Consider the following 22684-nt stretch of genomic DNA (forward strand, 5'->3'; position numbering starts at 1 on the left):
AGTCTATGTAGGAGTGCGGGAAGGGTTTCGGGTCTGGGTTTGGGTAAGTGGGTTAAGTGGTGGCGGAGGTGGTGGTGGCTAAGTTGCGGGTGATTGCAAGAGGGTGGCACATGGCTGGCTGGTTGACAGGGAGAGGAGGGAGTAGTGGGACGGCTTGGTTGACGGGGAAATAGGGTAGGTTGACAGTGAGGTGGTGGCGGGAAGGTTCAGCGAGGTAAGGGAGCCATTGTTAATGGCTAGAAGCTTGAAATGGAGAGTGAAGAGGGGAGAAGGAAGAAGGAGGGAAAAAATTAAGGAAATCAAGGTAGCAGGCTGAGGTGTGGTAGGTGGTGGTTGTTTTGGTGCTAGTGGTGGCCAAAGGTGTAGTGGTGGTTGTTTTTGGTGTAAGGTGGTCAAGGGTGGTGAACGGTGGTGGAGTTTTGGGTGGTGGTAATGGAGGAAGACGATGGCTAGTGGTGGCAAATGGTAAGAGGAAGGAGAGGAAAGGGATGACTAGTTGTTTAGGTAAGCGGTCACTTGGGTTCATTTTAGGAAGAAGGGGTATAAAGGTTGGGTTATTGTGGAATAATCAAAAGGTTGGTTTATTTTGGGAAAATGAGGCAAAGGTTGGATTATTCTTGTTAAATTTTCCTAATTTCTATACTATTATACCTAAATATACTGATCAACTAGTAAGTGTCTCGGATGGTGCATTGGATTTTAATTTTACATAATTTCTTTGTCAATAATGAAAACTTGACATCTTAACATTATATTTAACTGCTTGAAATTTGAAGCAAAAACTCTTAACGTATTGGAATAAACAATATTTTACAATAAATTGAAATGCATTATTGCTTGTTACAAAGTATATGTATTGCAACAATAAAGACGTCGATGACATAACTACTTTCTAACAGTTTTACAGAAATGCATCTGTAAGACTTTAATACCTTTTATTTTGAAATTTTTTATCAATGATGTCATATTGGAATGGTTGTTAAAATTTTTATTTTTTATTTGAATGGCCATATATTCAATTCCTAGCAACAACAATGCTTATTTTCTTAAAAGTGCTAGTATTACACAATTGTTTATCTTTATTATACTACTAGTTTGTGATTATATTTACTACCACGTAAAAAGTATTAAATTTTACTTAAAAAAAATTAAGAGTATACATATTTCTATTTTTAAATATATAAATACTTATATGGGGCGAGTATGAAGTAGGGTGGGGCAAGGATGGAGGGTAACAACCTAACCCCAACCCATCACCTATTATGGTGGATATGATTTTCCCTAACCCCTCTCCACCACCTACCAAACGAAATTAGGCGATGGGGCGGGTCTCCTATTTGACTCGCTTTGTTGACATCCTCAATGAAAATGGTGAAACTAAAGGAGATTGAAGTTGAAATATATTACCTTTTGAGCACCTCCAAAACTTCCCATTGTCGAGGTATCTTTTTTCTTTCGATAAGGATCGATATGTCAAGGTATAATAAATTCAGATAAAATAAGCCAACTATTTTCGCAATTATGCATCATTATAACCATCATTGTCATATGTATTTAGACTTGTAAAGTTGTAAGTACTGACAATTATTGGGTTTAACACTAAACTAATTACGAGTGCAGAAATAACCTAATGCTCAAATCCATGTAAAATTCAAAAGATTAATCAAAGCATATATTCTACTCTAAAGATTATACCTTTTAAGCGTGCTTGTAAATACGAACGAAGCTAAGAACCGCAACTGCAATCCCTCTATTGATAATCCATCCACACGATCAAACCCGCAAAAATAAACACCTCCTTAATAGTATAAACCTAGTAGGAATATGATTAGTATACGACCGATCATCAAGCGCCACATGGACCCCACATATGCACACACATACACTTGTGGGCCCCATTGCTTGTACGCCAAGGCATGTGCTAGCTTAGGCCTAGCCTTGCGGCATAAGGTAGCAGGCTCACGCCTTTCACGCCAAGGCAACAACAAGACTTGACCTTGTGCTATTTCATGTTGGTGCATGTTGGCCAACCCGGTTACTACACGCAGCCAATGCAGACAGCCAGCCCGCGTGCGCGCATAGGCTAGTTTGTTGGTGTAACACCCCAATAATTCTCTCTTTTCCAAACCACTTACTTTAAATAAAATATAGGAAAATCATTGGCAAGCTACCGCCACGTGTTATAACGTTTAGGCTTTATCAAAATATCGCAGCGGAAAAACCAAACTTAAGTCTTTAAAATAACATAGTTTAGAAAACCAATAAGTCAAAGCTTACAAACTGGAACCATAAAGGCCCTTATTTAAAACCAAACCAATATTCAAAACCCAAATCATAAATGAAATAAAAAAATATAAATAAGTTCAACACAAAGAATGAATACTCTCAATCACACTAATCCCTTGACAATGCGTATGCCAAATCCCTGAACTTCACATTATCAAGCTAACCTATGCAATACTGCTCTCCAATAATACAAGTTTAATAACTGGATCATCATGGGGTCATTGAAAGGCGAAGGCCATGACCAAAAGAAAACACACAAAAGAACGCAATCAGCAAAATAGAGTACATAGAAGCTACAATGCACCAAACCTAACATGTTCAACTAATTAAAATAAAGAATATTCAACATGAATTCATTAACCAAGACTCCACACTAAAATAATTCAATCAATTCAACATACTCACTATCCGATTCCAATCCACTTGACTCTTTATATTTAATTCAATAGGAGTAAGCAATAGATGAGGTTGTCCAACCTGCCAAATCATTTTGGTCACAAATGACCATTTAAGAAAAAAATATAGCGCGATGCAAGAATAGGCGCGACTCCATTCTCAAAAAGTTAGTCTAGGATCCCATCTAACTTTCATTATAAAATAAAAATGTAAATACCAAAAGAAAAGAAGACATGTTGATAAAAAAAAAAGCCTCGGAAAGCCACGGGCTACCACTATGTACCCCAACCCAAATTTTCAATACTCTAGAAGTGCACCCTTTCCAGAGTTTTATTGCTCATCCATGTTTCACTTTATGTAACTACAAGTTTAATTAATAGCCGACTCATTCAAGTAAACCATACATAATAATCATACATATAATTCACTTTTAATCTTATTTAGGACAACGATGATCACATCACAAATTGACCTTTAATTCCATTAAACTTCCAAGATATCCAAAATTGTTGAACATAGTCAACCCACCTAGCCATTTCGGCATAATCCACCTTTACTCAACATACTAACAAGTCATGCTTGAGTAATAAATAAAATAACAATAACCTCATGGAATAATTAATAACTCATTCCACTTAAATCATTCAATTCCAATCCTTCAATAATCCAAATGTGGTTAACAAACCAATCCAATAAAAATATGCTTCTATCAACATTCCATACAAACAATTAATCCAATATAATTTAACATGCTTGTATCCATAATTCCATACAAACATAATCAATTCACCAAAACATGTCTCATAAACGTAAGCACATGAATTAATTCAATGTTTAACCAAACAATTTCCATCCAAGAGTTCTCTAAACATGAAACCAAGTTCTTTCTTTTTGGGTACCTAAACATAATACTACTTACAACAAAGTAGACATATACGTACCTCGTGTAAACAATCCTTTGTGCCACTTTTAATCACTTAAAAGTCTCATAGGGAATAATCACCTCCTAGATTACAATCAATAATCAAATATTAATTCCCAAACTAATTTCCAACAATATAATTTGATTTAAAACTCCTTAAAACATCTCTTAAAACATGTTTTTGTACTTAATTAATGATTAGAAATACATTAGGAACAAATGCCCCATTTTAATTGTTCATAAGAACCCTAAAATCCCAATTTCAATAAAAATAAAACCCTAGGTTTATAAATTATAAAATCTAAAAATTATACCAACACTAATAATCTGAAAATATGAATTTAAACTACCAAAATATAATTTTTCATACTAATAAAACTAATTTCAAACAATTAAAAACCAAAACCCAAAAATCAATTATATAAACATTATGAAAATAATAAGAAACAAAGGATGAAGAAGGGGGAAAGGCCATGGTGGCCGGCTGGTGGCAGAACGCCGACGAGCAGGGGCGGCGGCCTGCAGGCAGTGCCGGTAGGTCTAGGTGGCGAGCAGTCTTAGGCGGCAGTGAGCTTTGCTCACGTAGGAAGGAGGAAAGAATAAGAAAGAGAGAGAAAAGAAAAAAAAAGGAAAAGAATAAAAAAAGGAAAAAGAAAAGAAAAAGGAAGGAAAGAAAGAAAAATAAAAGGGAAAAGAAAATAATACTAACCTTTTTGTGTGGGAAATATTTGGAGATTCATGGGGTACTTATAGGAGAGAGTTGTAGGGTGTAAAATTGGGCCTCGTGAAAATAATGGGTCAATTAAATAAACAAATGGGTTAGGATTTGTTTTTATGATCATGAATTGTAGGATATAGGTTCATAAAATAATTTAGTCTTAAATAATTTTTAACCCAAATTAATAATTTGAAACTTTCAAAATTAAATTCTAGAAAAATACAAATAAATATTATAAATAAAATAAAATTTCATTTATAAATTATTTAAAAATACGGGGGATTACAGTTGTGTCTTACGTGTGTGTAGTGCTATTGTCGGGTTGTGCCTTGGCTGGTGTGCGCATGTGGCTAGGCTTGCACCTGGCATATGTATGCTTAGCCGAGGCTAGCCTTACGACTGGGCCTCGTTGGGTGCACGTAAGACCTTGCGTAGGTTCGGTCTTACGTGCTTGGCCTAATAATTGTGCGTCGCTTGATTTTTATTCTGATTCATTCATTAATTCTTTTGAATATAATTAACGATTATAAATTTAGATTTTTGGCACTTCCTAACCCAAATTCCAAGATATTTATCTATACTATATGAGCCATTGGCTCATATATAAACATATATGATCCATTGGCCCAATCTGTCTCACGGTTTGATTTCGTGCTTAGGGTGTGACCAAATAAGTTTAGTCAAGAGCAAGTTGTAAGACTAATTATAATATTCTCACTGATCAAAAAGGCCTCCAGCTAGTCATTTCGATCACTTAACTTCACTAAATAATTAACTCCGTAATTAACCAAACCATTTATTGGAATAATACACTTGGCCGAGGGACACTACTCATCCAAAAATATTATATATATCCTCTTTACAACTTATGTCCTAGTAAGTGCTCTTATATATGCTCTTTTCAGCTTATTTCCTAGTACTCGCAATATTTGTGTTTGCGCATAGTTCTAAAATAGTACTCCCCTAATCCCTCCGTCCCTTTATTTTTACCTCGCTGCAAAAATTTGGGTCAAATTTTAAAATCTTTTTTACCATAAAATGTCGTTAATGTATACCCCGGTCCATCCGTTTCGTAATAATCGCAATACTTTTATTTACCCCTATTTTATAATAATTGCAACATTTCCATATATGGTAAGGACCCACTATTATTTATTATTTCTCTCTCCTATCAACCCCTCTTACACTACTTTTTTTTTTTTTTTTTTTTTTTATTTCTCTCTCCTACTAACAATTAAATTATTTTCACTAACTACGCTTTATATTATAAAATTATCTTTTTGGTCTCCACCCTATAATTTTCCTAAGACTTTGTGCAACATCTAGTGTTGGGATTATTACGAAACGAATGAAGTAATAAATAATATGATTATGTGAGATCTTGTTGGATTCATCTTATTGTATATTTAATTAAAATTTAATTTTTATAAATACTTATGGAAATGAAGATAAAATTGTTTTAAAATACATATTAGAGATCGTAAAAGTAAAATGAGACACATTATTAGAGACGAGGGAGCCCCGGTATCTCAACATGAGATACAAGGCTTGTATCTCAAAATTACAGATATGTAAATAGAAGGAACTTTATAAATATTATATTATTTTTAATGTACTAAATTTCTGGGTTGAGTCTTCTTCTTCAATTAACAATCTGCTCCATTTTCATCTTTTTCTTCCTCCTCAATCTCCCTCTTCCCAATAATCTTGCTTTATCTTGTAAATCACCTACGTTCACCGTCATAATTCCTAAACGAAAACCCCAATAAAAATGGAGAAGTAAAGTACATGGTTAACCCAAAGGGTATGGGTGTTGTTTTCCTCCATTGAAACCGATTGTCGAGTTTCATTTCATCATTGAAGCTCTTCAATTCGTTCCTGCATTGATGCTCTTCTAATTTTGCTTTGAATATAATGGTTCTAGACAATTTTACAATTTTAACCTATTTTACTAGCTAAAATGACAAATATACCCCTTTAAGATACATGATATGTATTTCATGTTGAGAAACTTATATTTATCATTAGAGATGGATGGGATATGTACAAGCTACAAGGCCTAATTTTATTATAGAGTTGGAATGAATGTTTACATCAATCACATATTCACATGTTGCGTCGGAAATTACCTTTATAGTAGCTGATAATGAGAATTCCTCTTTTCCAAAAAAACATTATCAAATTATAAACAATTAATTAATCTACATCAAACGAACATACAATTTACATACTTATGGAGTTAGGGTTAGGGTGGTGCGGTTACATATAGATGACAAACGTAAAGTTCATGATTAGTATACAGAAAAAAGTAAAGCTAGACTTAATTTACAATTTACTTCGTAGTTAGGATTTTCAGGAAAAATGCACTCAAGCACACTGTAGACAGTGGTCAGATTGGGCACCTTGTGACACCCCTTAGTGCCTCTTATAATTGTCAAAAAATAATACAGTTTTGGGGGGCTATAGGGTGGTGTTACATAAAGCCTTGGTTCAATGCCTAGCCAAGTCTAGTGAGTTTCGAATCTAAAACTACTTGGTAATAGATTAAACGACTTTTAAAACCTTACATAATATACACTAGTCAAATCATTATGTGACCATTTCACATATTGAGAATGTCAAGCCAAATCAAGTGAGTTTTGAATCTAAAACTACTTGGTAATAGATTAATTGACTACAAAAACCTTATAGAATATATGCTAGTCATCATGTGACCATTTCACATATTGAGCATGTTGCAGCATGCAAGCATAGTAGGCGTATGATTATGTGGCAAAGAGGTTAGAGGTGAGACCACCAACTTTATTATTATTATTATTAGGGTGTTTAATGTGTGTGACAGCGCGTGTCACAATTACCCATGCGGTACGTGTCCTAGAGCTCTTCGGTTTATCCTTATATTGTCAACAAAATTAATAAGGTAAATAATGTAAACATAAATTTTTAAGGTATAAATGTTCGCACACTATTATTAAGAATTAAAATAATGAAACAATTAACATTAATGAGGAAATATAAGTAAAAAAAAAAAAATCAAACACTATACTATGAATTATTTTAAACTTTAAACTTTTTAAAAGGTAGAGATTAAAATTTATTTATTTTTGTATTTTAAGAGAAAGGAATTGAATAAGGCATTTGAAAAAATAATAACCAAATAGAATTGGGCAACTTAGGACATTTCTTGTTTTTGGGGCATTCATGTGTTTAGACGTATGTGAGGTGAAAGGAAGAGATTTTATAAGCAAGTAAGCAACTATTGTGTATGCACTTAGAGCATGTTTGGTAAGAGTGATTTTTTGTGAAAATAAATTCAATTAAACTATTACCGTTATCAAGTGTTTGATTAGAAGGTTTGGGTAATAATTACTATTACGTAAGGGTAATGATTTTCACTTATTTGTTAATTCTCTATACCCTAAGGTAACAAGGTAACAATTACGCTTATCCTCCTCAACAAAAAGAAAATGAGCTAAATTTAAGTGATTCGTTCCATGATTAAACCAAACAAATAAAAAGGTGGGAGTTGAATGATTTTTTTTTTCTCCCTCTTATTTGTTTCTATTCCACTCCAATTTTAATATTTCTATCAAACACCACCTTAATAACTACGTACAACACATCTTTTCACTATTTAGAGAACTCACCATTGTAAAAATACTTCTTTGAGTTCTTTCTACAACATAACATGCGTGTTCAACAAAAGTTTGAAACAACCTTACCAAAAAAAAATAATAATAATAATAATAATAACAGACTTCATTTTTTTGCCCCATATTGTCAGATGTATGACTTGAATTAAAGAAACAACAAAAACTCGATCTCAGGGATCGATTTCGAATGGAGGTCAATTTGCCAACAATCAAGAATTAAAAATTTTGACAAATACATACCCTTTTGATAATCATCCCTTTCTTCCCCATCACATTAAAAATGAGGTAATTAGAATTCAAATTCTAAAAAAAATATGTGATAACTATGAACCTATAAGTAACTATCAAGCATGGGACAATAGAACAACAGTAAAACAAGTCTAAGATTGTTAGTAGTACTTGCTAAATTAGAAACTACTAGTAGGACTTAAGAAAGAATTACGTGAGGGAACACTATTTGCTTGTCTTTTGTTAGGCGTGGCATTCGGTGGTCAAGTAAGTTGGCTAATTTCTAGCAGCTTGCCAGCTTAGTCAGGCCTTTCAAGCCTCAATTCTCCACCAATGCATACCCAACTTATTTCAGAAACTTATGTTATATTTTTGTTCAGATAAGAACTACTTAAACCAATAGTAAAATTCAGATTAGATTAGATACACTTATTAAATATTGACAAGAAAAAGCAGACGACATCAGACCACATCAGATAAATTCAGACTAGATCAGACCAAGTTTTAAAATATTCAGACCAGAACTACTTAGATCAGTTTAGTAAAATTCAGATCAGATCAGATACACTTATTAAATAATGACAAGAAGAAGCAGACGAGATCAGACCACATCAGACAAATTCAGACTAGACAAGACCAAGTTTTAAAATATTTAGACCAATATTAGAATTTTTTTGTTAAAACCTTATATCAGATGAAGAGAACAAGTCTTTTAGTTACCAACGACTTGTTTGGTAAGTGGTTGTTAACTGTGATAATGTGAATGAATTTGTATACATGAAGTGAAATTATATTGTATAAGAAATTAATGTCTTTTTCCTGGATCACAAATTTTCATTATCAATACCATTTGAGGCATGGGTGAGCATGGGACGGGTACCCGTACCGTTAACACTATTGGTTCGGGTACCCGATAACCAATAACACTAAAAATGATATCCATTATCCGAACCAATAAGTTCGGGTACCCGAACTTCGGGTACCCGGATTTTCGGTTCGGTTATCGGGTACTCAATATGATATCCAATAATAAAAATTTAGACTTTATAATATAGTTATTATGATATCATTCAACACTAATCAACAATAATACCACATGATCATGACCAAATTACTAATAGTTACTAATCATTTAAATTATGAAGTGATTACGAAGTAAAGTAAGAGTTTAGATTTTGGATAAATAGATTTAAGTAGGAAAAAAATAAGAAAAAATTGCTTATCGGAACGGATCGGGTAACCGTTAATTTTAAAATGATACCCGATAACCGTACCCGATAACAAATTATCGGATCGGGTACCCGAACCGTTATGGTTATCGAAACGAGTACCCTAATTTTCTGTTCGGTTACGGTTCGGATTTTCGGGTTTTCGGTTTTTCGGATAATTTTGCTCAGCCCTAATTTGAAGGTGGTAATGGACATTTATGAATAAAAACATAAGTATGAGAACGAGATTTATTAATATGGGAATATTAGAGTGTTATTTTACTAGTTAAATTACACTTAAATTCATTTGTATTACCATTGTTTATGACTGATTACCAAACGGGGCCACAATTGCTTATTCATTGGACGAAGGAATTTCCACCACTCCTGTAATTTGACGGTTTAGTGCTAGATACGTACTACTTCGTGTGTAACATGGAAGATGTGCTATCTATATTATGCACATGTTTTTCAAACCTCATTTCCCCTTTTGCATTTTCTTGTATCCCCAAAAGTTGTCGTGTTAACGATTGCAATATAGATGAAAGATATTGATGAGGAAACTTGTTAATTTATTCACGTTTCACCGTATCATTTTAGCACAAGTATGTTAACTCGTATAGGCCTTATCTGACATTTGATCGTGGCTATCGACTATTTGATCTGCTGTTTGTATTTTTATTTTTTCATTTTTTTTGTTAGCTGTTCGACTTTTTATTTGTTTAAAAACACATTAGATAAAATTGGTTATTGGTGTTATTAGTAACATATGTATTTTGGCTAGCTGGCTGAAAAGAAGAAAAAAAAAAAAAAAACATTTATCAAAAAGCCATTTATCAAATAGATTTTTGGATATTTGATTAAATGAAGAAGCCAAAGTCAATCATAATGAAAAACCATTTACTAAACAAGGCCAAAGATTAACAACATATGTTGAGCTTATTAAGAAAAATATTAAGTTCGGGTTCAAAATTTCAATCCATATTTTTAAATTTATGAGTACATGTTTTTATATTTATAAAAAAAAATATAAAAAATTGATACTTTGCCAGTATACATCAACAATCCTACATGTTCATACTTTTCCTATGTATGAATCATCAAATATCATCTAAGTGGTGAAATATGTGAATATTATAGAAGTTAAATTATTGTAACAAAAAAGAATGAACAATGTAATTTTCTTCAATGTGCAATGAATATTTTTTTTAAATAGAAGTATTGAGAACTCAAGTTTCAGAATTAGAAATGAAGATTCATTTATTTATATCTACTTAGACCTGATCAAGTTGAGCCGGTCCGCTGGCCTGCCCCAATTTTGGGCGAACTTTGGGCAGTTTTTTCCAGCCCGACCCGATTTTAAAAAAATTTGGGCATGCAATTTTAGTTGTTTTTTTGGCCCAGCCTGAAATTGGCCCGAAAAGCCTGCACGGCCCGCCTAGTTTGGGCGACTTTGGGCACACATTCTCCGCCCTGAAGTTTGGCCCGGCCCGACCCGTTGAATGGAAAAAAATTTGACCTTGGCCCGCCCCGCCCATTGATCACCTTTATATCTACTACATGTTTTTGAATCAAAATTCTTCCACAATTTAGTGTAGAGAGAGGGGCAAAGCAAAAAAATATATGAAAACAAGATTCAATTACAAAATTTGAACATCACTCTTAGGAGTGTTAAAGAGCTGAGCCTAGACTGAGCCCTTCGAGGCCGTCTTGACCTCGATACGATAATGGTGAGCCCGGGCTTGGCTCGAGCTCGGTAATGTCGGGCTCAGCTCGAGCTTGTAGCTCATCGAGCTTGAGAATTCGATCGAGTTTGGTCTGAGCTCAAAACCCCCAAAACTGGCTTGACTTAAGGCTCAACTCGAACTCGACTCAGGACTTGATTAATAAATTTTCGACCTACTCTCAAATTTACTTGTTTTTTTTTTTATAAAGTTAGTTTAATTGATATCAAAAATTCCTCAAATATAGCCCCCATATATGACAATAACCTCCAAGACCTAGTTGTCAATAAATAATTATAGGCTACAAATTATTATATAAAAATAATATATTAACATATAAAATATTCGAGCTTTCAAGCTGAGCCAAGTATAGCTCAGGCTTGGATAATATCTCGAGCCGAACCCACACTCGAGACAAGCCTGCTCGAGCTAGCTTTAACTATTCTGAGTATAGCAGTGAGCAATTTGCGAGCAGGCACGCCTCATCAACACCCCTAATACTCACACTCAAACTAACTAAAATTATTGACATTCATTATTCTACAAACATACTAGTATATGTATAATTAAATGATATTGTACTCATTTTTGAAGGTGGGCACGGGTCAAGTTGGGCTTTCGGCAAAAAATGAGTCTATTTAGGCCTAAAAACAGGAATGAGCCCAATTTCAAGCCACAATTTGTAAGCCCAAATAAGTCAAAATTGGCTTGGTCAAAGCGGGCTTTTTGCTGGTCCTAACCCTCATATGGGCTAAGATATCCGAGTACATTGCAAGCTTAAAGAGATGATGCCCAAGGGCTAAATTTTTCCCAAAATATGGGTCGGACCGTCGGACTGAGACCTAAAATAAGAGCCGTAGAGCATGAGTAGATTTTACTCATTTTAGTAGATGTTTTTTATTTTCAATGATAGCAAGGAACATAGTGCAAGAGAAGAACAGTATTCAACAAATCTGAATAACATAATCTAATGATTCAAGATCAAAGTTCTATCAAAACTTAAACTTTACAAATGCATAAATTAAGTAGCTCCATTGTCATGAATACTATCTTTAACTCGACTATAGCAAAAACAATTCGAGTACTTTCATATCTTTAAATACGTCTTTTACAAGCAAATTAAATCACGAACTTAATCCTAGTAACTTTAAATAATCAACCCTTATCTTTTTTTTTTTTTTTTCGTTTTTTTATAACATTCGCTTAGAGAATTTTAATTAATGCAACTTGTAATAGAAAAATAATATCCTTTCATGAATTGCAATTACGTAACCCGCTAAACTACTCGATCATACAAAATAACTACTAATTTTTTCCTTAAAGTAAAAAAGATTAAATGTGCAAACCCTTATTACAAGGGACAATACTCTAAGATAGAAAAATACTTACACACACAAATAAACAACATTTAAATATACAAATGTACCTAATTTTCCTCTTTTTGGTAGAATAATCAACCTAATTTCACCAACCAATCAAAAAAAAAAATCTTTAATTTCCTTCACTCAAACCAAGCCAGCAGAATCAGGCAAACCTTGCCAATGATCATGCCTATCAAAATCCCTTCTTGCAGCCAAAACACGATTAATTTCTCTTTCTTTCATAATCTTAGCTTGTTTTTGACTAACAATAGTTCGACAAATAGGGCAAATACAATGACTTGAAAGCCACTTATCAATACAAATCCTATGAAACAAGTGCTTACAAATCTTGAGTTGTCTAAGCTCTTCTCCTTCTATGAAATCAGCTAAACATATTGGACAATCTACATCATCTTTCCCTGGTGTCGAGCTCGAAGCGATTACTAACTCTACGTTGTTTTTATCTTTGTTACTTGTGTTTTCGCCGTCTTCTTCCTCGGCCACTTTAGATGACCTTCTTGATGGATCAATGGTTTCGACACCGGTTCTACGCCGAAGACGGCGTAGGAGGTCTAAAGGGTTTGGAGGGCAGCTTATGAGGAAGAAGAAGGTGTATAGTATGGTGGGTATGATGATCATTATTAGTAGCATAACTATGAAACTAATAGATGACATCATTTTTTTTTTTTTTTTTTTGAGATGTAAAATAAAGGTGGAATTTTTTGAGGAATAATAATTTGAATGATTATAAGAGGAAGAAAGGGTAAAGGGGTTTAATGGTTGTGGTTGTGGATGGTGGTGGGTGGTGGGTGGTGTTTCTATAACTTGCCAATCAAATTTGTAAATTCAATAATTGAGGGGAATGCTATTTTGATGATGGCATTACCATGTTAAGACAAAAGAGTGTAAGTAATGATAATGTTGTCTTTATGAGCTTGTCATGTGGCACCATAATAATTATTGTTAAAAAGGAACGACTTTTATGAGTGATACTACTATATATGCTTTGAAAACCTTGTTTGCCTGTTCATTTAAAATTTAGGATGTATGGCAACAGTAACTTAAATGAGAATGAAACTGATAAATTAAGGGAGTAGCTGAATTGGATAAGGTGTTGAAATTGATAAGATAGTTGATTAAATTTGGTGTTTGGTAAAAGTTATTGTTTAAAAAATTTAAATTGTTATTAAAAAAAACTTTTTAACAATTAAAAAATAGACGGTCGTTTTCCGTGTGGCTAGCCACACCATGTATGTGGCCGGGGGTACTTATTTAAGGGTGATTTATTCAAGGGTTAGTCAATCATTTAGGGGTTACTTATTTTGGGGTTATTCGGTTAGCGCATTTTCTATGTGATAGGCCACACCGTGTGACCGGCTAACACACACCAAAATACTTAACGAGTAAACTCTGACCGACCGAGTAACCCCTAACTAAGTAACTCCTGACCAAGTAACCCCTGAATAAGTAACCCTGGCCACACGGTGTGGCTAGCCATATATGAAAATTTGTAAAAAATAGAAGGTAATAAAAGATATTTTAATTTCTCCATTTTCTTTTAAGTGCAACACTTTGACTTTTAAACATTATTCATTCACTGCACTTTGATTAGTTGTGATGATTTATAACAAAAAAAAATATAGTCGTGTGGGATCTTATTAGATTCGTCTTGGTTTATACTTTATTAATATCAAATGTTAATAATTTTTTCATATTAGTATGTGTGAATGTGCTTGTCAATCATTGTAATATAAGATGTGAAATTGATATTGGATCGAAAGGGATAAGAGACAAGTAGGGAGCCGCCAACAAGTTTATAGGAAACTTGTAACCCGACTCGTTCATGAATTTTAAAGAAAGGGACAAAGATAGTCACGATTTTTATTCCATGAAGATTATACCTCATTCACAATTCATGAGATTGCTAACTGCATGTGGTCATGAAACACAACTGGAAGGTTCAGGGATGATGATATAAAATTGAATCATGAAGACAATTTCACCCGTATTGGACTCTATTTAAAACTTATAACGATATGTATAATTGCAATCGAAAAAAAATACAAACAGAAATTCAATTTGCTCCAAACTAAATTATACTAAGTCGGTTGAATATTTAATGCACATATAATTGCTAATATTGTGACCAAACAGTTAACATACTAATAATAAGATTATTTTGGACAACCTTTTATGTGCATTAAATATTCAACCGAGTTATAATATTAGCTTGAATAGTTCGCCAAAAAGGGTTAGTACAATGAGTTGAAAGACACTAGGGAAAGATCGATGATGTAGATTGTCCAATATGTTTAGCTGATTTTATAGAAGGAATAGTAATTTACTAGTGATTTTCAAATGCTGGTCTTGCTTAACATGATTGTGATTAAAGCAATAAAATAATAAAATCATGTATAACACAAAATAGAATGTGACAAATAAATATTGAAAGCAACCTAACCTAGCATGATACTAATAATTAAATTATCCCTAACATGATACTATCATAATAAATAAATAAAGCAATTAAAATAAGAAGGATTAATCACTTCCGTCGAACGAGCTTTTTAAATTGCTACATCGCAAATAAGTTGTTAGTAACTTCGAAGTAATGAAAAATCAAAATGAATAGATTAAAATAAAGAATTTACCAAGGTTGGAAAAATTGATATAGCCCTCGGGATTATACCACTATGCTTGGTCCAAAGGTAACACCTTCTAATCTTGTCTCAGATTTTTGAATCACTTAAATAGAGAATTCTAGTGGAACTATTACGTTGTAGTCTAGGTCTCAGGTTAATGAAAATGGTACTTCCTCTATTACATATTATGTGCAATTTTAGGGTATTATTTATATGAGGTATAAAAAATTCGAAAGTTGCACATAATATGTAACAGATGTAGTATTTAGGATGGTATTGGAGTGCTGAATTCGTCTCGTCGGGTGGTCGAATTCATGTCAAATATTCGAAAGTAGGTCGGTATTTACAAATTGAAAATCGAAAAAAGATAGAGAGGTTGGATACAACACACGGATATGCGCCGTGACACACGGAACTACATTGTGTTGCGGTGCAATTTAGGATAAAAATTGGAAAAAGATGAGAAACTACGTCGCAACACGTGGCAATACACCGTGACACCTGGTTATGCACTGTGACACATGGCATTGTGCGTGACATGTGGCAATGTGCCGTGATACAATGTGATTGGTGTCGTCTAGGGGTATCCGGCAAGGGGATCCTATCACCTTACTTATTTCTCCTTTATATAGAGACCTTTCTAGGGCTCTTAACAAAGGTGGCAAATGAGAGATTAATTCATATGGTGCTCAAGTTTGCAGGGGTGCTCCCTGGGTTTTCCACTTATTTTTTGCAAATGACAATATCGTTTTTGCTAAAGCGACGCTACAGGAGTGCTCTAAAATTGCTGACATTATTAGTATTTATGGAAGAGCATCTGGGCGGTATATTCCTTGAGATACCCCACTAGCCGTTGTACTTTTTCGCACAATTATTGTAAAAGATGGTGATGCTGATAATAAATAACTTAGATCGTATTATTTTGCACACATCGATAAAGACGATAACAATTGGGATTATTTAAGTAAATTTTTCCAAAAATTCATCCAAAAAAAACAATTGATGATTTTTTTTTTGTCATGTACAAGGTTTGAACCTATTTGGTATGACAAATTGACGAGTAGAATTAATCTCAAGGACGTTTTTCCAAAGTGAGCCAATTTTGGCAAATATTAACCAAAATGGTTGCGTGGCAAAAGTATTTACCAAACTAAGCTTCCAGGCTAAAACGCTGTCTCGGTCAGCGTTTTATGCCTGAGTTTTTTTTTTAAAAAAATCAACCTAAAAACGCTGTATGGGACAACGTCTTTGTTGTTGACCTTTTTTTTTTAATTTTTGTAATTGCCTTTTATTTATAAAAATGTTTTTAAAAAACAAAAACAGTTATACGAAAGACGCTGTCCCAGACAGCGTTTAACTCTGGAACTATAAACGTTGTCTCAGACAGCGTTTAAGGTTATTAATGAAACGCTGTCTCAGACAGCGTTTCTGTCGTTTTTTTTTCCCTGCACCAGTGTATTTCATCCTTTCATTTCCTCCTCCTTCATTCTCAAACCCCTTCTTTCCCAAACTCTAACTTAATCCCCCCCTCTCTCATACTTGTGCTCCTCCGTATAGACCGCCGCCGGCGCCGCCACCTCCACCATCGCCCGCCGTCACCTCCACCGTCGCCCTCCGTGTAGCCCACTATACACTCCCCTCACCCTGAAATAGGTATTCATTCAACTTTGTTTGTATTTTAAATTCTAGGGTTTATGTTGGTGATTTCTAATTTTTTTGGAATTGGGTTAAAATGTTGATGAGGTTGAGTTGTTAGTGTTAAAAATGTTGAATTGTTAGTGTTGGTATTGTTGAATTATTAGTGTTGGTAATTGTTGAATTGTTAGTGTTGATATTGTTAGTGTTGGTAATGTTGAATTGTTGTTGTTGGTTTTGTTGAAAATTGTTGACAATGGTTGATAATTATTAGGTTTTGAACAATTGTAATTACCTACATTGTTGTGTAATAATGGTGATTTAGGGGTTCTTAGTAGTTAATTTGTATAGTATGTAAAAAAAATTTGTTTGATTGTGGTGATTTAGGGATGATTTAACGGGTTTACGTAAAATGTGTTTTGGTTGTTATGTAGAATATGGCTGGACAAAATGTAGCGTTGTTATGTTGATGGGGAGGTGAAATTTTGTGTAATGGATCAAATGTGGAGTACAGTGGAGGGAATATGGACCTTATAACACTTGAACCGAACATGACTGTGTGAGGTTCACAGTTGTATTGGTTCAAACCCTATGACTGTTGAACTGAACCTTAAAATGAGGTGTGATACTGGTCATGGGGTGCAAGTGTTACCTGTCTCTACGAACATACATTTGAAAGGTTTGAGGAGCATGGTAGGAATGAAGGGTTTTCCCAATGAGATATATGTAGAAACAGTGCCTATATGTACCCAACAAAGTACTCGGGCAGAACAGCAAGCTACATATGTCTCTGATTACAACACCGCGTCCTTCCAAGAGCCCGCAAACCACATTCCATCGAATGCATATGGGATGGGTTCTTTCACTCGAATGATGCAGGACGACCAATTTCACTTGCCTTTTAGTTCTCATATAGCTTCACCAGTACATGCGGGGGGACGCGTGACAGTGTTCGGCCAGCCTGCTCCGTCGTCATCGAACACCGTGGCATCTTCGCCGATGCAATTGCATAGCTACTCTCCTATGCAAGGTGATGATGGTTCACCGTTTCGAGAAGAGCCTAATCATTTTGATGATGTTGTGAATAATGAATTGTCGGTGTATGATGTGTATGCGGAAATGGATGATGAGGACGAGAACGGAGAGGGGGATGATGAACCTACACAGGTGGAAGATGGTCAGCCGTTGGTTAAAACTCCCATACCTTGTTTCAGTGAGGTACCCGAGAACTATGAAGTTGATCAGTATTGGGCCGAGTCGGGTAGCCACACCTCTTTTGTTCCCGGGGGAGAATTTGAGAAGGGAATGTATTTTGAGAGCAAGAAACTGCTTCAAGAAATGGTGAAGATGTATTCTATTCAGAGGAATCAATTCTACACCACAGTGACCTCGAATGATGGTGTCCTACATCTGCGATGCAAGAAGAAATGTGGTTGGATGCTACGGGGTACCAAATCGAGTGAGCACTCACGTGGTTTTACCATAGTCACGTACAAAGGCCCGCATCGGGAGACATGTGTCAGTGAAGTACTATCTAATGATCACCCACACTTGGATTCGTCCGTAATAGCCGAGTATGTGAAGTCCTTTGTGCGGAAAGATCCTTCGTTGAAAGTGGAATTCATACAGGAACTGATCTCGAAGCAATTTCATTTCGGTGTCCCGTATCGACGAGCGTGGTATGCCAAGGAGAAAGCTATAGCTGAGATATTTGGGGATTGGGAGAGTTCATATGGTAGACTTCCCCACTTCATGCAAGCACTCCTACGGTCGAACCCGGGAACATGTGTCGTATGGAAACACAAAGCTTTAGTGGATGGTGTATACTACAGCAACATGGAAGTGTTTGAACGAGTGTTTTGGGCCTTCGGTCCTTGTATCGATGGCTTTAAACATTGTATGCCTGTTATCTGTATCGATGGGACGCACTTGTACGGGAAGTATAAAGGAACACTGTTGGTTGCTACGAGTGTTGATGCAAGCTTCCAAGTATTTCCTATTGCATCTGCGGTGGTTGAAGGGGAAAACACTTCCAGCTGGTCTTGGTTCCTAGGTTGTATTCGAGATCGTGTCACGCAACGGGATGACCTTTGTGTTATTTCTGATCGGCATCCTGGGATCATTGCAGCAATGAATGATCCCAATGTTGGATTCACCCAGCCCCGAGCGTATCACAGGTTTTGTGTCCGCCACATAGCCTCTAACTTGAAGACTCACGTGCGAAGTAACGACATGAGAGACATGTTCAAGGCCGTTGCGTACCAAAGGCAAGAAAGAAAACTTCAAGCTGATCTGTGTTTCATTGGTGAGGCATGTCCCAAGGCCATTGAGTACATTGCTCAAGTTCCGTTCCCTATGTGGTCTCTGTTTCACGACAGTGGTCGCAGGTATGGTATATGTACTACTAACTTCTCGGAGACATTCAACAATGTGCTGAAAGGAGCTCGGTTTCTACCGATTATGTCCCTTGTCGAGTTAACCTTTCACAGAGTTAACAAGTATTTCACTTTGAGAAGGGAGTCTTCTGAGGCTAGGTCTGATCAGGGACTTCCATACCCCCCAAAGGTCACTGCCATCCTCGAGAAGAACACCGCTAAAGCCAGATATCATAGAGTGGATGCCTATAACCGGCGATTGCATATTTACCAAGTGACAACAAAGAGGGGAGAGAGAGTTGGTAATAAAGGAGGCCACAAGCATACGGTGAACTGCCAGTTGAGAACGTGTACGTGCAACAAATCGAAGATATTCCACCTCCCATGTTCTCATGTGCTAGCAGTCTGTGCTACATACTCACTATCAGAACGGCCTTGGGTGGACCCTCTGTTGCAGTCGGCTGCCTACATGAACACCTATGCACCACAGTTCTGGCCGATCCCCTGCGAGACAACCTGGGCACAGTGGGCACAGTACGTAGGCCCTAAACTCATTCCGGACGGCACAATGATACGTGGAAAAGGTCGTCCAAAGTCGAAGCGCATATGCAATGAGATGGATGACAGCAACCGGCCCCCAACCAAATGCAGCCGTTGTCACCAGCAAGGTCACAACCGCACTACTTGTCCATCTAGACCAACATAGGACCTAAGTGTATATGTGTTATTTGATATAGTAGTATGTAGTGGTGTTATTTTGATGAAACAGTTATAATTTTCTACATTATGTGTTATTGTGTTCAATTCGATGAATTTTATTTTGTACGTTGGATGTTCGAGATTTCCTGTTTATGCCTTTCAATCGAAATTAGTATTCAATATATTGTGTTAGTGTTTGGTGTGTAACGTTTTCAATGAACAGATATCATGGACGTACAGGATAGGACACCCGGACCTGTTGACCCTTCTGTCCTGACACTACAGGACACCCATCGGAGCGTCGACGTATGGAACCTGACGGTAATGATTCATCTTTAACGTTTTTGGATTCTTTGATGTACTATCTTTTGTTACTTATAAATGCTCCTGTGTTTTCAGGGTGACGTAGCGAAGCCACTACAGTGCAGGCACTACAGGACCCCCTGGGTTGTCCATGATCGGTGCCTTGAGTACGTGACGTACGCTGGCTTTGGCGGTGTACATCGCTTGGGATTCAGGGAGATCGACCGACACCTTGTCACGGCGTTAGTGGAGAGATGGAGGCAGGAGACGCACTCCTTCCACCTACCAGTTGGGGAGGCGACTGTGACATTGCGGGACGTGGAAATACTTACGCGCCTTCCAGTACAGGGGACTGCGGTGACGGGATCATTTCTAGTCGATCCCGTTGGATTGGTTGTGCGGGTTCTCGGGGTGCAGCCGGGTCCCAACGATGTTAGGGGCTCCGCCTTGAGGACGGTCTGGTTACGAGATACTTTCCAGGGCTTGCCTGAAGAGGCCGATGACGCCACTTGCAGCTTATTTACCTACAGCTGTTAGACCACGACTGGGAGCATATCCGTGGATACAACTGGGGTAGTGCCTCTTTGGCGGTGTTGTATCGCCAACTTTGCAGAGCCTCACGGAGTGGTGCGCTCGAGATTGGAGGACCTCTGTTTGTGCTTCAGGTATACTACGTATATTATCACAAGCGAATTATGCAATGAGTAATGTCATATTTAACATAGTTTTGTGTTTTGCTATTGAAGCTATGGGCTTGGGAGCACATCCACGTAGGAAGACCAGGTAGGCCTGCTGTACATCGTCCAGGGCAGCAGGACCAGGATGACCAGTATGAGCCGTACATCGCTCCGCCTCGCCCTGCAGCTGATGAGGCTTACGGTTGCAGGTTTGTAACAATTGTCATTTTTTTCCCATATACGATTTCATTTTGTAAACATACTTACCAAATTTGTTGCCCCAGGTGGATGGTCCCCAGACTCACACAGGCACATGCGGCGACGGGTCTCCCATACTACCGAGACGCCCTTGATCGACTCACTGAGGATCAGGTACAAACTCTGAAGACATTTGTAATCATTTAGGTACTGTGTATACTGATTGTGGACTAACTTATTTAGGATGTGTTATTGCAGATCACATGGGATCCGTATGTACCGGAGTTAGTAGATGTCATGCCTGCACATCTACTGGAGCATCAGGGAGAGTGGCGTGCCCGTGTCCCCCTGATTTGTTTCGAGGTTGTGGAGAGTCACCTACCTGACCGCGTCATGCGACAGTTCGGACTGCAGCAGCTTATTCCCCAGAACTGTGACACTGTCGTGCGCCTTCACGACATTGACCGTCGGGAAAAGACGGAGACAAACTGGGCACTGGAGCATTGGCAGTATCTTCAGCTATGGGAGCAGCGGTTGGGTCATGTCGTTCAGGGTTATCCCATGCAGGGCGTTATGGATCATGACGATCCGTACATGGTGTGGTACAGGCTTATCACACGTCGTTTCATCAACCCCAGCTACACACCACCGTCCAGCCATTACCACCCGGCACATGACGTCATTAGCGGATATGTGAGTTTCTTTTACTATACTTATCATCCTCATTTTTTAACTTTTTTAAATATCATGTACTTGACTGATCGATGATTACTACAGGCGGCGGATATGGTGGCGATGTATGATGCACTGTCCCTCGCCCTTACAGACGGACCCACCAGAGCCCAGGTCCAGCGGATGCGAGATATGTCCGCGACTTCCTTACGCAGACATGGTCACGGTCATCTCATCCAACAGCGGGACGATGATGATGGTCACTCCATCCATTCGCGGTTCGACCCCGGCCAGAGTAGCAGTGGAGGTGATCCTACGTCGCACACAGAGGCAGAGGAGTACATCTTCCACAGTTCTGCACCCTTCAGAACCCAGGAGGACGCATCGTCCAGCCAGCTCACTCCCCCCCCGCGCCGGAACCCATTCACCACCATTCACCATTACACTCGGCGTCGTCCAAGACGAAGGGACGATAGTGAGGTTAGGGAAGGGTTACACCAAATTGATGAGTAGTGAACGTATTGTATCATTGTTTTGTCCTTTTTCCTGGAATGCTGTATATAACGATTGCATTATCAATATAAGACATGCTGGTTGAATGAATCTGTTTGTGTTTTGAAGTTTTGTTTGCTTATTTATCCAAATCGGATTTATATCAGTCAAAATAGATCCTTTAGGGCTAATGTACATTAAACAACAGACATTTGGAATCCATAGTCGAAAATGGGGAAGAAAGGATGGCCCGTGGTGGTTAATGTGGTTGTTCATGGTGGTTTTAGTGTTGTTGGTTGTGGTGGGTGGTTATCGACGGTTGTTGAATGGTTGGGGTTGGTGGTGGAGCTGGTTGAAGTGCTGTTGGAGGTCAAAAGTGGTGGCAGATGGTGGCCGATGGTGGGGGTTGTTGGTGGATTGTGGTGGCAAGAATCATGGCAGGGGGTGGTGGGTGGGGGCAGAAGAAAGTGGCAGATCAGTGGCAAAAGGCTGATT

General features: G+C 37.2%; 1 protein-coding gene across 1 annotated transcript; it reads right to left on the reverse strand.

The window, feature by feature from the left end:
* Positions 1-12200: 12200 nt before the first annotated feature.
* LOC110704784 (RING-H2 finger protein ATL33-like) lies at positions 12201-13474 on the reverse strand. Its single transcript, XM_021882592.1, has one exon. It carries the CDS (start codon positions 13172-13174, stop codon positions 12641-12643), a length of 534 nt encoding a protein of 177 aa, XP_021738284.1. The 5' UTR covers positions 13175-13474; the 3' UTR covers positions 12201-12640.
* Positions 13475-22684: the final 9210 nt, after the last annotated feature.

This window comes from Chenopodium quinoa, unplaced genomic scaffold (genome assembly GCF_001683475.1).
Source record: "Chenopodium quinoa cultivar QQ74 unplaced genomic scaffold, ASM168347v1, whole genome shotgun sequence".
Taxonomy (NCBI): domain Eukaryota; kingdom Viridiplantae; phylum Streptophyta; class Magnoliopsida; order Caryophyllales; family Amaranthaceae; genus Chenopodium; species Chenopodium quinoa.